At 38.9% G+C, this 17,729-nt stretch overlaps 1 protein-coding gene across 3 annotated transcripts in view; it reads right to left on the bottom strand.

Annotated features, from left to right (window-relative positions):
- Cntn4 (contactin 4) overlaps positions 1-17,729 on the bottom strand; it is a 1,000,458-nt gene that overhangs the window by 215,929 nt on the left and 766,800 nt on the right. For all 3 annotated transcript variants that reach the window (XM_036181073.1, XM_036181074.1, XM_036181075.1), the window contains one exon: positions 4,282-4,479. In XM_036181073.1, the coding sequence (XP_036036966.1) occupies positions 4,282-4,479 (198 nt within the window). The remainder of the gene's footprint in view (positions 1-4,281; positions 4,480-17,729) is intronic.

The following is a 17,729-nucleotide window of genomic DNA, read 5'->3' as shown; positions in this document are numbered from 1 at the left end:
CTAGCTCTGTAGCCCAGGCTGGCTTTGAACTCAAAGGGATTTGCCTGCCTCTGCCTCCCAAGCGCTCAGATTAAAGGTGTTCTCCACCATCGCCTGGCCTGGCAATTCTTTCTGTTGCCAGGGAAAAAGTCATGTGTCTCACTTTGTGAAGAATACATAAAATAGGACCCTCAACTTTTCCTTTGTAAATCTGCTTGCTAAACCATTTCAATTCTTTTAACAGATAGCTTTCTTATACCCTCTCAGTTGCTAAACCAGAAATGTGTGTGTCATTCTCGGTTTTCTCATCTGTCCTCTCTCATATCTAGTACGTTGTTAAGTCCTGACTGTCCTTCTCAGCCATTCTCCTTACTCAGTGTGGTAGTTTGAATGTAATTGGCCCCCATAAGTTTATAGGGAATGTCACTATTTGGAGCAGTGACTTGGTCAGACTAGGTATAGCCTTGTTGGAGGAAGTGTGTCATGGTGAGGGCAGGATTTGAGGTTTCCTAGGCTCAAGATACCACCCAATGTCACTGCCTTTCCTGTTGCCTTCTGGTCAAGATGAAGCCACCACCATACCTGTCTGCATGCTGCCATGCTCCCTGCCACAATGATAATGGATGGAACCTTTGAAACTGTGAGTCACCCAAATTAAATGTTTTCCCTTATAAGAATTGCTGTGGTCATGGTGTCTCTTCACAGCAATGGAAACCCTAACTAAGAAACCCAGTTTACCACCATTCCTTAGGTAAATTTTTACTGATAAGATATACATTTTTACTCCCACTTTCTGGAAGTTTTTTTTTTTTCCTTCCTGGAAAGAAGTCAATTAATCTTTCTAAAAACTCCAGTCACTCCCAGGCATACAAAGCCCTAAGGGCTTCTCATTGCTCTTCTGTGATGATGTATTTTTTTGTTCCCCAATATACTGTGTCTCCCAATAAAACTTGCCTGGAGATCAGTGGAAAAAGCCAGCCACTATACAGAAGTCAGGTAATAGTAGCACATGTCTTTAATTCTATCACTTGGCAGGCAGGGATCTGTATAGATCTCTGTGAGTTCAAGGCCACACTGAGGAACAGAGCCAGGCACGGTGACACATGCCTTAAATTCCAACACTAGTTAACCATGGAGGTCTGGAGGCCTGTACAGACAGACAGGAAGTGACAGAGCTGGGCAGGAAGAGGAAGTGATGTAGCTGGACAGAGAGAACAAATCAGATGGCAGAACAGCCAGGTACATAGACATGGGTAGACAGGAAGTAGCTTGCCCTCTGGAAGCTGCGGAGTTGGTGAGGTGATGTTAGCTGTGGCTTTTCCTATTCCTCTGATCTCTCTCAGGCTTTAACTCCAATTCCTGGCTCCAGTTTTTTTTTTTGTTGTTGTTGTTGTTGTTGTTTTTGTTTTTTTATTAATAAGACCATTTAGCAATTCACCTACACTCTTCAGTCTTCTCTCTCTGGTCTCCACAACTGGCACATGATTCTTAAACTCCAACCCACTCTCTGCTCTGATGAGTAAGCTCAAACCACATTCACTTTCTTCTCATTCCCAGAACAGGTAAAAATTTTTTGTGGTTTCCTCTCTATACCTTAGAGCCTTTGAATGTGATGACAGTTCAGATTCGACTATTCCTCTTTCTTATCCTCTCAGCAATGACTTCTTATCATTCCAACTCTAGCCCCATGTCCATCTTCAGAGAGGATTTCCATGGCAACCCTTTCTACAGTAGACAGCCACCCCACAGAGCTTCTATTTTTCATGTGGTTTCATGTTTATTCTAAAAACAAACTCAAATCTGCCCTTTGTCCTATTTGCCTCTTGCTGTCATGCTTTGCAGATGAATATAAGTGCTAAATAGGGGCCTGTTGTTCTGCTTATTGGACAGAGAAACAAGACTCTCACATAGCAAGTGCTAAGTAAATGCAAGTTAAATGTATCAACGAACAAAATGTCTGAAAACTAAACCATTCATTAAAAATTTCCAGTATTATCTCTATTGTAAGGATATTTAGTCCATCTGTCTCTAAACAGCTCATCTGAAAACTTCAAGTTCAAACCCACTTGGGCATGAAGTTCATTAGTAATATAGAATGACAGAGTAAGCTGGGTGTGTAGCTCAGTGGCAGAGACCTGCCTTGCATGTGCCAGGGCCCGAGTTCAATCCCTGGCACTGCAAGAAAATAGATGGACAGAGTAAGGCATTTGGGAAATAAAAGACAATTTTTTTTTTCTTATATGACTTAATGCAAGAGCTTGTATAGGATGGTGAGAAGAAAGAGGGAGAAGGTTTAAAACACAAGGCTCCAGAGTCAGAAGTCAAAGTGCTATGTGGGAATCCTATTCATGTGGCCACTGCATCCATTATTAACATGTCTGAGCCGTAGTGTCTTCAGCTGTGAAAGAGGGTTCTCCTTAAGTTTAAATGTACAATCTAGCACGTAGGAAGTGATCAACAAATGCTTGTTATTAGTATCATGACTAACAATTTCTTCACTTGAATGATATAATCCTGTTCTTTTCAAATTTGTATAAGATGTAAAAGTTTCTTTTCTTCCTTCCTTCCTTTTTCTTTCTTTCTTTCTTTCTTTCTTTCTTTCTTTCTTTCTCTCTTTCTTTCTCTCTTTCTTTCTTTCTTTCTTTCTTTTTAGAAGAGAAACCTAAACCTGTCAACTATGAATCTTCAAACCGCCACATTGGTCCTTCCTACAGGACTTAATTATACCATTGTTTTCATTCAATTAAATATTCAATGAATATTTAATGAGTCATTTCTATTTGCTACATTCTATATTAATATATTGTGATATATTGTGCACCCCAATAAACTTATCTGGGGGTCAGAGAACAGAACAGCCACTAAAGTAAACATAGGTTTAGCACATGCCTCTAATCCTAGCATTCTGGAGGCAGAGATCCATCTGGATCTCTGTGAGTTCAAAGCCACACTGGAAACAGTCAGGCATGGTGACACATGATTTATATATATGATTTTCTAGTTGTGTTACATATCAGCCATGGATTCCCCTGTCCTCCCTTATTCCACCCCCAGGCTCCCCCCCCCCCAAGTCCACCCCCCCCAATCCCACCTCCTCCAAGGCAAGGTCTCATACCCTAACTGAGACACACATCTTTAAATCTCAGGAAGAAGAAAGGTATGTAAGTGAGGACCAGGAACTAGAGCCTATTTAAGCTTTTAGCTTTTAGCAGCAGTTCAGCTGAGATTCACTCAGATGTGGACTCAAAGGCTTCTAGTCTGAGGAAACAAGATCAGCTGAGGAGCTGACGAGGTGAGAGTAGCTGTGGCTTGTTCTGCTTCTCTGACTTTTCAGAATTCACCAATATCTGGCTCTGGGTTTGTTTTTATTAATAAGACCTGTTAAGATCTGTGCCACAGACAGCAATAAGCAAGATAGTACTATATGACACACCCTGATAAGTGTAGCAGGTAAGGAATTTGTGTGTGTGTGAGTGTGTGTGTGTGGGGGTGGTGGTTATAGTAATAGATTTCATTGGAGTTTAATGAGAAGTTGGCTGATGTAGCAAGGGTGGAAACAGCAGACCTGGAGAGATGGCTTCCTGGAAAAAAAATGTGGTATTTCTAAAGAAACAGAAAGACATGGTGCATATCACCTACTAAGTCAGAATTTTGGACTAAGAGAGGATTTCAGAAAAAGGAAATATATATGTACATATATATTTCTTTTCCACAGTAGAAGGAGTCATGGTACCTTGGCTAACAAAAATATCTTTTAAAAGCATGTGGTGATAAAGCCTATGCTGTCCAGACATTTACAGAAGATTCATACATTTTCTTAAATTATTCTCATAATTGGGTGGGGAATTAAAATTTTTGTCTCAAATGAGCTATCCATATTTCTGAATTTCTCTGTGTAAGGAACTATGCCTTCACTACTGTATATCTAGATATTATTTGGATAATTTAAAACCACTTTCTGGACTCTGAAGACTAATTTACATAGAATTAATTAATGAGCTAATTGTTAAACCTTTCACTTCATTTTGTATGTGTATACAATTTAAGATCCTTTTGTTATTTATATTCACCTAAATCCACATCCTATCTCTTTTGAGATTAGCAATCAGATTTCTAATTAGTTTTCCAAAGTCAGTTTGTGAGCTTATTTCTTACACAAGTGGAAAAAAAAAATAATGGGTACCAAATATAGAAAGTGTTAAACTTTTTTTTAAAGCCTTGTGTGCCAATAATATAATATCTTTCTATGCCCTACCAGTGAGCCCCATAAATAGAACTGACAAAATTGTATAGACAACTCACCATCGTTCCTCAGAATTAGTGGTGTTGGTGGACCCAGGACTTTGTGGTTCGTCACAGTATTGGTAACTACACAGGTATAATTCCCAACATCAGATTTTTCTACTTTGGCAATATATAGATTCCCAGTCTCTTGAGAAACGAAGCGGCGGTTATCCTGATAGGAAGGGTATTCATTGAAGATCCAGGCATAGCTCAGCTCTGCAAGTATAAGAATAATCATTGTAAGTAAGTCTTTTGGCTCTGGAAGTTTGCTGCAGTGAGAACAGAAGTGGTCAAGGTAGAAACTTTGATTGCTGTTCTTCACTCTGTAAAATATAAATGGGAGATAATCGCAAAAGACTTTCTACTGTCATTCAGTAATGTTTTATTTCAAGAGGGCTAGAAGATACCCTGAAAGTGATTCAGAAAGACCCAGCCTTTAGAAATCAAAGGAATAAGCATGTGTCAAGCACTTTGTAGTAAGTTCTAAAGGACTTCAATGTTAAAGACCCAATATATATCCTTGACATAGTAATGTGAGATGCTACCCTGGACACTATTTACACCACTTTCCTTATGCAATAATGATCAGTATAGTGCATTGGATTACAGGTTTGCATAGTACTCTGTGGTTTTTGATGCCTTTCATCCTTTTCATTAACTCAGGAGCTTTGACACAGAAAAACAAAGTAATGAATCAAAATTCTTAACCCTTAAACAGAGTAAATACTATGATCCAATCCATTCTTTTCCCAATTTCTCTCACTCTCAACTGAAATTCTTTTCTTATGTAGAAGGTTGACTACTTCTCCAAAATTTTAATAAGATGGTAATTAAATGTTGCAGTTATTACTCAATAAGTACACACTGGTGTCTTAATTATTCCACATATATGAATGTATTCTTCAAAATATAGTTGAAAAAGACATATCCATAATAAAGTGAGTGTGGAATAGTAGTCAGAGAGACATGCTTACAAATACTTAACTCATCCCAGAATGCAGTGGGGCAAATGAATGGAGCAGTCCTATCTGGAAATATTCTTTTGACAGTTCTTGGTTTTCATGAGGCTCAGATGAACATTTTGTGACTGAACAACACATGAGCCCATGTTTTCAATTCAAAGAACACCAGATGACAAAGAATTGATCTGACTGGCTACAGTGAATTGTCATGTTGCAAGAATGTCAAACTTCTTCAACTCCAGGCACTTCACTCTTTCTCTACATGAAGTGTGACACAGAGATATGTCCAAAGCTGAAACATGACATATTGACTACTGACCCTGATTAGTTAAGATTACTCTTCTCTTTAAAATTCACTGTGTTGGGGGGAAGGAGAGGGAAAAGCAAAAAACAAACAAACAAAAAAAACCAAGATACACAGGGAGCCTCTGGTTATAGAAACAGTTGGCTGAGTACTCTATGGCATTTTTTTTTTTTCAGATGATCCTGGTTAAATTCGAAATGTATGAGGGGTCCTTGGAAAATGGCAGAAAGGCCACTTGAGCTTTGTAAAGAGAACACTAATTACTGTAGAAGGCATTTTTGCTGTTTAATCCTTCAGTGAATCCCAACTCTAATTGACCTCAACCACTGAATGTGTAACAAGAAACATGTTTTGCCTTAGTAATCCATTGTTGACATACAAAGGAGGGGTTGTGCGGATTGTTCTCCCTTTATCCCAGAACTACAGCATTTCCACATGCATTATTTTGGAGAGGTATAATTATGTTTCTATGAGAAAAGCTAATCATGCTATGTATATACATGTAATTAGAGATAACCCCATGCTAATGTCAAGAGGATACTACACATAAAAAATAAGTTCTTCCTAAGGTTAAGGAGCAATTTCTTCTCATATGAAACATTCTAACCTAGAGAAAAGCTTGAATCTTGCAAGGCTCAGGAAGTAAACAAACATTTAAGTCTCAGCAAGTTCCTGAAACTCAATACATCTATAAGAAGACCCTTCCTCATAAAAGTAAGAAGATTTCTGTGAAGGAGTGATTCTAACTTCAAGTAATACAAGGAGCTCTGAGGTTAAGGCTTTTCTTAGTTGTCACTCATGTGATGTAGTCTTTTTACTGAAGCATCTGCCTTCCAGACATCCCTGCTCCTGTAAGCAAACCCTTACTCACTTGCCTATAAATAACCGCAATCAACTTAGTGCTTTACTAACCTAGACTTGGTAAAGGGCATAGTTTCTTTGATCTGTCACTAGCACCCTGTCTGGGGCAAGTAGATATTTGTTTACATTTTCAAGAAAAATTACATAAGGGTGGAGAGATGGCTCAGCACTTAAGAGCACTTGTTTTTCCTGAGGACCTGGGTTCAATTCCCAGCTCCCACAGGGCAGCTAACAGGTATCTGAAACTCCAGGTCCAGAGGATCTGAAGCCCTCTTCTGGCATCATTTAGCACAGATATGCACGCAGGCAAAACACTCCACAAACATTAAAAAATAAATAAATCTAAAAAAATTTAAAAATAAAACTCAGACAACACCAGGTAAGTTGGCTATTTCCCAAACAAAAACAAAGAAACAAACAAAATGAACAAACAAAAACAAAACAAACAACAAAAAGACACCCAAACTTTAAGTAGTAAAAGACCAGATAATAGGTCAGGAGGAAACATAATCTAGCAAGGACTCCTTCCAGGAAAAAAAAAAAAAAAAAAAAAAAAAAAAACTATAAAGGTCAGCAAGGCAGGCAGACAATGTGCTCTGTCCTCAACTCCATAATCACATTTCTGGCAAACCCTATCCATATCTCTAATATGGATAATGAGAAGACCATGTATCTTCTAAAAAGCTATAAGAAAAATTTAAATAATAAGCTAACATCTCCAAAGCCACAAAGTAGACATTACAAAGTAATTTACAAAGACAAAATCAATTCCCATTTCTCTAAGGATAGTTGAAATCAAATATACAAAACTAAAGTTTTTCCCCTTGAGGTATATTTTTTTAAAACTCTTGTAGTGGCTAGTGGCTGTGAAGTCCTCTGAATTCCGAGGGAGGACGTTAGCAACCAGAAAGCAGCTATTAGAAGAAAGACATCTGGTCTGGTATTTTATAATTAGAGAGAACGTTCCAAAGCCAAATCCGTGTTACATAATGGAAACCACTTAAAGTCTTTCGCTTTCTACTTCTCCATCAATAAAATGGTGATAAGTTAAACTTGGATATAGATACATGTACTGCTAGTTAGTTTATACAAAAACAACAACAACAAAAACAACCAAAAAAAAAAAAAACATTGAAATGTCTGGGGAGTTGTAGAGATTTGATTTATCTTGTCTGTTACCAGCTTAATAATTATAAAAGTAAAGTTATTTGTTTCATTTTATTTATTCATTATAGCATACCATATTTGCCATCATACTTCCTCTTCAATATTCTACTCCTTGAGTGTCTTCACATTCCTCCATCTCTCTTTTAAAAATGGACCCAGTGGAGCCTGAGGTGTAGCTTGGTTGGTAAATAGCTTGCCTAGCATGAAGGAGGGCCTAAGTTCAATCTCCACCACTCCATACACCAGAAAATAATGCACATCTGTAATCCCAGCACCCATGAGGTAGAAGCAGAATCAGAAGTTCAAGTACGACATCTACAATACAAGTTCAAGGCCAAAAAAGAAAAAGTATTCTGCTAGTATGCTATTTGATTTATTTGTAAATAAGTTAATTTCTTCAATTTTGCTGTTTGTGATTTAAATGCCTTGTTGATTTCATGGGAGACACAATCAACTCTAAGTGCCCACAGCAGCATCTCCTACCATTTGGTACTTGAACATGACTCTCTAATCTACACTCAACCCCTAATTCAAATGGTCATGTGATCAAGTCACTTGGGAAACATTTTTCCTTCAAATTTTGATAAGTGTGATGGTTATTTTTTTGTCTACTTGATACCAGCTGGAGTCATCTGGAAAGAGGCAATTCAGTGGAAGAATGGCCCTCATTAAATTGGTCTATGGGCATTTTCTTGGTTGATGATGGATGTAGGAGATCCCAGCCACTGTGGGTGGGACCACTTCTGGGCAGGTATCCCTGGTATATATAAGCAAAGCAGGCTGAGCAAGACAGTATGCCATTTTCTCCATAACCATTGTGTCTGTCAGGCAGTCCCTGCTTTGAGTTCCTGCCCTCACTTAGACTGTGATTGGGATAGGTGAACAAAATAAACCTTTTTTTCCCAAGTTGCTTTTTGTTTTGGTCTTATTAGACTAGTATAAAATAACAGGGACAATAAGCAAATGTCCTGGAAACATTCCAGAGAGTGTTTAGTCATTTCAGAGTATTTGGATTTCATTATGCAATGACCATCCCCTTCCCCCATATCAATATCAATCTCTTGCATCCAGGAATTCCATACCACATTAGACTGTATCCTGGAATTGTGGGCCAACCCATCCCCCCCCCCCCCCCCCCCGTGTGTCTGAGTTTGCTGCATGTATGTGATTTATGCACACCTGTGTGTGCACACTTGCAGAGAACAGAAGACGAAATCAAGTTTCGTGCTCCTTCTCTGTTCACTTTATTCCTTTTGAGGTAGGATCTGCCACTGATCCTGAAACTAGGCTGGGAGTCTTCAGGTCTCAATGGTGCTCCTGTCTCTCCTCTCTCCCACAGCACTGGAGTTACAGGGGTGCACAGTCATGCCAAACTTTAGATGGTCAGATCTGAAGTCAGATCTTCATGTTTGTGCAGCAATTGCTTTTGCCTTCTCATCTCTCTGTCCATTCCCTCTTACATTGCTTTGTCAGTCATTTTATTACAAATATTAGTCAAATGACTAATACAGAAAATTGGTACCCAAGGTGCTATAATAAACCTGACCACTTAGGCCTTTGGGACTGGTTTGCTGGAGGAATGTAGAAGAATGTGGAACTTTAGACTACAAAAGTCAATAAATGCTGTGGTGATTTGAATGAGATTCTTCCATATTCTCAGATATTTGAGGTCTACAGTTGGTGGTGCTGTTGGGGCAGGCTTAGGGGTGTGGCCTTGCTGGAGAAAGTTTATCACTGGGGACAGATTTCAAGAGACTAAGACTTGAACCATTCCAGGTTTGCTTTCTCTGCATCCTGCTTGTGGTGAGATGTGAGCATTCAGCTGTTTTGCTCTCAAAGCTACCTGGTGCTTATAATCATGTTGTCCCACCATGATGGACTCTTATCCCTTTGAAACCAGAGGCTAAATAAACCCTTTCTTTTAGAAGTTGCCTTGGTCATAGTGTTTTCCACAGCAATAAAATAGTAACTGATAAAAATATTATAAGCAGAGGTTAATGGACTATTCAGGTAGGAGTGTGTTGAGCAAGAACACTGAGACAAATGCAAACAGTAGAGGCCTAGCCTCTTTCAGACAAGAACAGGGACAATATTGGAAACTGGGCCGGCAGCCATTCCTGTATTTGAGGATAGTATCTGGCTACCTCAAGCTGTGGCTTGAGAACTTAAGTGAGATGGGATATAGTGATAACTGATTAAATTAGCATGGTGGGTGAGTTACTCAGACAGGTATTCAGGGTGTGTCATGGCTCCTCCTCTCTGCTATGATTCAAATCTACAGTGAGAATATTAAGAGACATAGGGACATACGCAAAATGTGCAAGTTGTCCCAGAAATGAATGTGTCTAGAGCTCTAGATGAGGCTGGTGCTGAGAAGGCAACCATAACTTCTAAAAGATTAGCACTATTAAAGCAAAACCCCTCCACTGCACTGGAATAGTACAAAAGTGTCCTGAAGAAAACATTGTATCCATGAAATGCTCCATACTATCCAATACAAATGCATTTGAAAGCACAGAGGATGCTCCTGGAGGTGCTCCTTGAAAGCACCCACTTGTGGTAGTGTAGCAGGAATCTTAAAGGTACTTATTAATAAAATCAAACCCGAGGCCAGTTATTGGGGTGACCGCTGGAAGATCAGAGAAGCAGAACAAGCCACAGCTACCTTACCTTGCCAGTTCTTCAGCTGATCCTGTTTCCTTATCCAGAATCAATCTCAGCTGAACTGCTGCTCAAAAGCCTAAAAGCTTAACCAGCTACAAGCTTCTAGTTTCTGGTCTTCATGCCTTATATACCTTTCTTCTTTCTGACATCACTCCCTGGGATTAAATGCTCACTTTCTGGGATTGAAGGCGTGAGTCACGCTGCTTGGCTGTATCCTTGAACACACAGAGATCCAAGTAGATCTCTGCCTCTGGAATGCTAGGATTAAAGGTGTGTGCTACCACTGACTATCCTCTATGTTTAACATTGTGGCTGTTCTGTTCTCTGACCCAAGATAAGTTTATTAGTGTGTATAGTATTTTGGGGAACACAATACTACCACATGGTAGTGTTTCCTTGGGATCATCACAAAAAAGCTGGTAAACAGGGGTCAGGGTACATCCAGAGCTTGCAGACAAATTGTTACCATCATCCACATAGTACTGGTTTTGTAGGCAAGAAAGATACAAGATTAAAGGGGCCATGGAATCTAATGTCATAATTCCAAAAAGCCACAAAAGCCAAGTAATGTGTGGAAGGATCAAAGTCCCTGCAAGAAGATCCTGATGGACTACTGAATGAACCAGTTAAGATTAAGATTAAGTTAAAATTGAAACCCCAGTGTAGCACGAATGTTAAAAGTTCTTATTAATAAAATTAAACCTGAAGCCAGATATTGGAATGAACACTGGACGATCAGAGAGACAAAACAGGCCACAGCTTCCTCACCTCCCCAGTTCCTCAGCTGATTCTGTTTCTCAGATTGGAAGCCTCTGTGTCCTCATCCAAATGGCTCTCAGCTAAACTGCTGCTAGTAGCCTAAAAGCTTAACCAGCCAAAAGCTTCTAGTTTCTGGTCTTCATGCCTTAAATACCTTTTTGCCTTCTGCCATTACTTCCTGGGATTAAAGGAAAGTGTCACCATGCCTGGCTGTTTCCAATGTGGCCTTGAACTCACAGAGATCCAGAGAGATTTCTGCTTCTGGAATGCTAGGATTAAAGGCATGAGTGCCATCATTGTCTAGCCTCTGTATCTAGTAGCTGTTCTGTTCTCTGAACCCAGATAAGTTTATTAGGGTGCACAATATTTTGGGGAACACAATACCACCACACTCCAGAATGTTAGGAGGTGTCTGGGCCATTGGATGTCCATTGAAAAAAAGCCTCAAGCATGGAGTGGAGTTGTTCCAAAGGAGAGGTTACTGTTTAGTCATTATAGCTTGAGGGGTGTATGTACCTAAGCTTTTTAGAGCCCAGTGGATTTTATCATGAGTCTTCAATGCTGGACCTGAAGGTACAGGATTTAAGGTTTGCCAGTTTTTGTTTTGATTTGTTTTGGTCTTATCATTCCTTCCTATGCCTCTATTCTTTTTGGTTGGAATTGGAATGTTTGTTTATTTATTTATTTTTGCCTTTGTACATTGATGTAACTGACATTTCTTATTTGCTTAGGAAGTAAGAGATTGCATTAAATTTCATATGAGACTTGGATTTCAAAACACTGGAATTTTTAAGGACTGTGGGGACTTCTTAAGCAGGACTGAATATATTTTATGTATTTTTAATTGTGGGATGGCCATGAGCCTGTTGAAACAATGGTAGAAGATAATGGTTTAAAAGTGGTATGTTTTTAGGTTAACAGGGGTTAATGGTTAATATGATGGTTAATATTGCCAACTTGATGAGATCTGGAATCACTGAGGAGACAAGCCTGTGTGCATGTCTGTGAGGGATTACCTAGAAAAGATTAGTGTGTGGCAAGGAGGGAAGATACACCTTCAGTGTGGTATGTCTTGGACTGAGGTCTTGGACTGAATAAAAAGGAGAAATTGAGTTGAACACAAATGTGTCTGCTTCCATTTCCTGACTATGCAGTCAATATAACCAACCAGCTGCTGCAGGCTCCGACTACCATCCTCTCCCTGCTGTGACAGACTATACCCTAGAACAGCAAGCCACACTCAATCCTCCCCCAGCTGCTTTTCTCAGAGCCTGTGTGATCTCAAACTGGTGATCCTCCTGTCTCAGAAATATAGGATCATAAGTATGGACTATCAGTTTTAACTTGTCATAGAATCCTCCCTAGTTTATTTCAGGGGCAACTTTTGGTATATCACTTGACCCCATAATTTCCATGAAATGAAGCTGGAAAGTTGTATATCAGACTGAGGGGTAGAATTTATTTTCAAATTGAATAAAGGGCAAATGAAAGCTAAGGAGGAGATGATGAATAATGAGGGAGAAAAAGAGGAGGTTGATGAAACATTAAGTTGTAATAATCTTGTCAAATTGTAATAACAAGATGAAGCCAAAACTACTTTACATGTTCCAAAAAAGAGACCAAACCTGAATTGTTAAAAGGAATATCAAAGGAAATCATGATGCTTAAAGAGAAATGGATGGAACTACAAATCATTCTGTTAAGAAAGAGGATTCAGAATTAGAAAGACAAATAGCATGCTCTCTCATGCATGTGGAATCTAGACTTCATTATCTCTTTCTCTCTCAGTGTGTGTGTGTGTGTGTGTGTGTGTGTTTGTATGTGTACATGCATGCATGAGCATGTGTTTGTGTGTCATGAAAGTAGAAAGAGACTACAAGAAAGGAGGAAGAAGATTTAGGAAAACGTAGAGGAATGCATAAGAAGGTCAGTAGATATATGTGTTTAGAAATTAGAAGTAGAACTTGTATAGGTGCAGAGAGCACAGCAAGGAGGAAGCAGGGGAGGGAGTAGGGTGGTGCAAATAAGAACAAAGTATGATAACATTATTTATAAATCTGTGCTGTGACAGCAAAACCCATTTCCTTAGAGGAGTCCAAAAAAGTCATTTAAAATTTAAAAAGAAGAATATCAAAGAGATAGTGCTAAGGACCCCAATACCATCAATTCAACATCTGTCTTTTTGTGAGCATATCACTCTGAAGACTAGGGGTAAAGTCTCAGTGGGAGAATGGTAAAATAACAATGTTCGACTGAATGCTCAACCCTCAAAAAGGACATCTCAGGCTGATAAATTAACTGACTTTTCTTCATAGCAAATATCACTACTTGAAATATTGTGTTTGTGTTTGTATATAGGTTCAGGGCCATCAGGAGGACTGGAAGGAACATAATCCAATAACAACACAATATCAGAGCAGGCAGAAAAAAATAGTAAAACTAAATAGCATCAACAGATCATGTCGCATTTCTAGACTTAGAAGATATGAAAATTCTGAGGCCTAGAAAAGGTCAGGGTGGGGCATCAGAAGATGGCTAGGCAGAAAATGACCTAATGTTTCTGGCAATGCTCCTGTTCCAGCACTCTGCTAGGACAACAGACACCCTTGGCATTTAAAAGTAAAGAACACTATTGTTAAACCACTCAACAGACAATTCAGATTTCCCTGAAGAACCAAAGCCTATTTTTATCAGAGCAAAACATTAATCCATTGGGTTATAAAATGCTATCAACATTCCAAAAAAAAAAAAAAAAAACCTAAAGCGAAGCAAATAAAACAAAATAAACTCTCCTGCGCTGCAATGAGCAAAAAAACATATCCACTCAGTTTGATTTCCTCTGGGACTTCCATACAATATTTATACTTACTCAAACTTGACATATTTCTTTTGATAAGTTTTCACTCACTAATTGCTCTGGAAGTGACAGACAGTTTCTGTCCCATTGGCAATTTGTAACAACTGAGTAAACAGATATCTGGAATGCAATGTATTAAATGGATTGTGAAACTTCTGATGCTCAATCGAAAAGACTGAGGCCAGTTAGAATAAGGCACTGATTAAGGCAGAAGGGTCTAGCATTGGCTTTCTGATTTGGAGTGTCCAAAATGACTGGAAATTAACTCATCTTCATTCTCTGAATGGGTCCCTTATTCATATCTGCGGACTAAGAGTACAGGATGCTTGGCTATTGTTTTCTGAACATAAACTAGTCAAGCAGTAGTGATACTTCAGACACAGGTGCTCACTGAGCAAAGCTACTCTGCCTGAGTGAATTCTCCTGATGGATATTCTTAAATTTTCCTGACCCAGTTTCTTCCCAGAGTCGTATGCTTATTGCATTGGCTTCTATACTAACAGTGTCAAATGTGTCATATTTTAAAGATGCCTTTCTTGAATTCTCAGTTTTTAATTTCTACCTCTTCCACTTTACAGATCCAGAAAAAATAAAAACCTAGAGAAATTCATGAATGGAGCATGATGACACATTTGGTACACAGCATGCACAGGGATGTGGGGTGGGCTCAATGTATGAGAGAGTGGGATTTGTTAGGCAGATGTATGCTATTAATTTTCTTTTTTTATTTTGGGAATATAAGGGGTCTGTTTTTCTTATCTGGAAGTTGCTAGAGTAGAATGAGATGATCCATTCATCTCTTTCAACACTAAGATTCCATAATTTCTGCATAAACATCAACAAATCTGACAGCTCATTTGTCAATGAAATAGAGGGAGAAAATAACCTCATTAAGAACTATACAGGTAGTTATTGTGAAGTCTGTAAATGGTGCCAGTGGGCTGGATAGGTGGCTCAGCAGTTAGGAATGCTTCCTGCTCTTCCAGAGGACTCAAATTCAGTTCTCAGCTCTCACAATAAGTGATATTCAATTACAACTGTGTGTAGTTCTATCTCCAGCAGATTTGATGTCCTCTTCTGGTGTTCATAGGCACAAATGCACACACACACACACACACACACACACACACACACACACACACACACCAATTGCTTAGTTGGTTTAATCTGGGTTGTGTTTTAGAGAAAAGCTACTAGAATTAGTCAGGATACTCTTTAACAGCACCAATGTCCTTATCTTTAGTCAGTTTTATCAATACCTGGCACAGTTTGTGCAGTGTTTGTGAGGTTCAACTTGAACTGAGACATGACGCTATAAAAGGAAGTATGAAAGATGTATTTGAAGCAAATTTGCAAGAGAAACAGCCAATGTTAATGTCTCTGTTGGTTCACTGGTTGGCCAAGCAGTTGCTGAGTACCAACTACTTACAAAAGCTGTACTCTTGGCGCAGGAATGGACAGTAGTGCTCGCAGATCCTTGGAGGTTCTGAAGATTGGGGTTCGGATTAGTTAGCAGTTTTCCTGAATAATCACAGGGGACAATCCCTAGTTTGGCTGTCAAAAGACGTGGCCTGAGTCTGAGCTTCAGTGATTGGCAGATGCTAAGTTCTTTCTACTGTTGTTTTTCATCTGAAACCTAAGATAATAAAAGGAATATCTGTCTACCTCAACCAAGGCTTTCACTAGTCACCAGACACAGTGTTGTAAACCTTTGAAACATGGTGGCCGTTATCTTTCCCTTTCTCCTAATAAATTATCATTTAAATGGATGTTAAGTTGCTTGTCTTTTTTTCTGAATCTGGGAAAAAGAAAGTGTTTTAAGTTATGAGTTTCCTAAAAATCCATAATTTTTCCTCCCAGCAAAAGAAAACTGGGCCAGAAACCCCATGGGCTAATTAGCTCTGATGGTCAGACATGCTATATAGCTATCAAGAGAGTCCAGTGAGTGTGTTGTATGAGGGATTTGTGAGCTACTACCAATGAATACACTAGGTGACCTCTAATTATACTGAGACACTAAAAGATGAATTTACAGTAATATGTGTCCTGTGCTCCAATGAATAATATTTGAGGAAACATGGATGTTGAGGAGGATAAAGGAGATGAAATCTGCAGATGTGGGAAGAGGATCAATGTTACACCTTTATTAATTAGAAGATAGATTAATGGATATTTAGCTCCTTTAATGACAGTGATAACCCTTTACAGAAAAGGTCAATGAAACCCTTTCATTAATGGCAGGACACCTTGTTACAAATGCTCTGTGACATAGAGAATTCGGTACAAACTGTTCTATGCAACAGAAAAGACTGTTCAAGGTCCAGACACTGATGTCATTATCTATCAGTGCTGGATAGAGCAGGGAAGGCATGACTAACATCTGTCACTTAGACTATAAGGAGCTACTTTTATACCCATGGCTGACAGTTATATTTGATTCTGCCAGACACAGATTCAGAATCATTCTCAATATAGTGCTTTAGGCAATTACGTCCAAACAAGTTGTGGTGGCACAAAAATTCCAAATGGTTTATTATCTTTACAACATAGGCTAACCATCACTCATTGGAAAAGCCCAAATATGAAATGGTCCATAGTCCACTGTCCAGTCCAGATGCCATTAATGGAAAATTCCACACAGAGTGTTGTTTTATGCACGAAATTATTTAAATGTAAAAGTTACCTTGGGGTCATGCAAATATGTGCATGCGAATTACAAGTGAATTTTATATTGAAGCTCAGTGTCTCATTGTGATGGTATTTTGTTATGTCTGTGCAAATAATAAGAAATTTCAAAGAATCTAACCTATTTCTGGTCCCAAGCATTTTGGGTAAAGGTCATTCAACCAGCACTGACTGTGGAGGAACGAAGTGTTGAGGCAGAGATTAGATTAGTGCTAAGTCTCACCCAACCTTGCGGCAGCATTTCTAAAATTAAGCCTCTGACTAAGGGGCTTCTGCTTTTCTTCCATGATATTTTTAGTACATGCGACTTACTCACTGGGATGTGGCAATGGGGGTGTTGTGAGGCCGATGCCAAAAGTGCCATTTTGTAATGCACAAGAGTCCTTGAATACTTCTCTGAATACGGCTTTAAAATTTCCCCAATTTTATATATCACTTATTTTCTTGTCACTATGTTGTTGGGAAAATTGAACATTTTTCTTGGGGGTGAGGATTTGCTTTAGAAATTTGTGAGTGGAGTTAAGGAATTTAACTTGAAAAGTAATTTAACACATTGATATGGGTATATGAGGAAATGGAATATGATATTCACATGAATTGCAAAGACAAATGGAAAGATTTCAACTAAATCTTATACTTAGAGCTGATTGCCTTGGGATATACACCTAGGCTCCTGGGGTAGACTGACTCTCTTTTGCTTTTACAAATGTATTCCTGAAAAAGTTTATGAAATGTTTTTTGATCTCTAGCTAGAAAGCTCTGCATCCCCCAAAGTGTGTGTGTGTGTGTGTGTGTGTGTGTGTGTGTGTGTGTGTGTGTGTGTGTGTTTGCGCATGTGTGCATGTCACAAACAGGAAAGTATCTGTTTTCTTCATATGGTTCAACTTTTGAATGGTAGAAATGAAAGGACATGGCTTGACAAGTATATGTGTCTTCTATGATTTTTAATGTTTTGAAAATAGTGAAAATAAAATAGATGTATAGACAGTGGGATATCCTGGTACTGTTAACACAGTGCTTAGATATCAGTCCTTAGGAGCATCCAAAGGGAGAAGAACAGAACAGTGTCTGTTACCCTAAGTGGACCTCAAGTCCAAGTGAGCAACTGAACTATTGAAAGGGATTTTCTAAGACAAAAGATGAATGCTACTGTGGTGTGTGTGTGTGTGTGTGTGTGTGTGTGTGTGTGTGTGTGTGTTGGGGGTGT

Source organism: Onychomys torridus, chromosome 3, assembly GCF_903995425.1.
Source record: "Onychomys torridus chromosome 3, mOncTor1.1, whole genome shotgun sequence".
Taxonomy (NCBI): domain Eukaryota; kingdom Metazoa; phylum Chordata; class Mammalia; order Rodentia; family Cricetidae; genus Onychomys; species Onychomys torridus.
The sequence above is the reverse complement of the archived record's forward strand: the minus strand, read 5'-3'. Positions and strand labels throughout refer to the sequence as shown.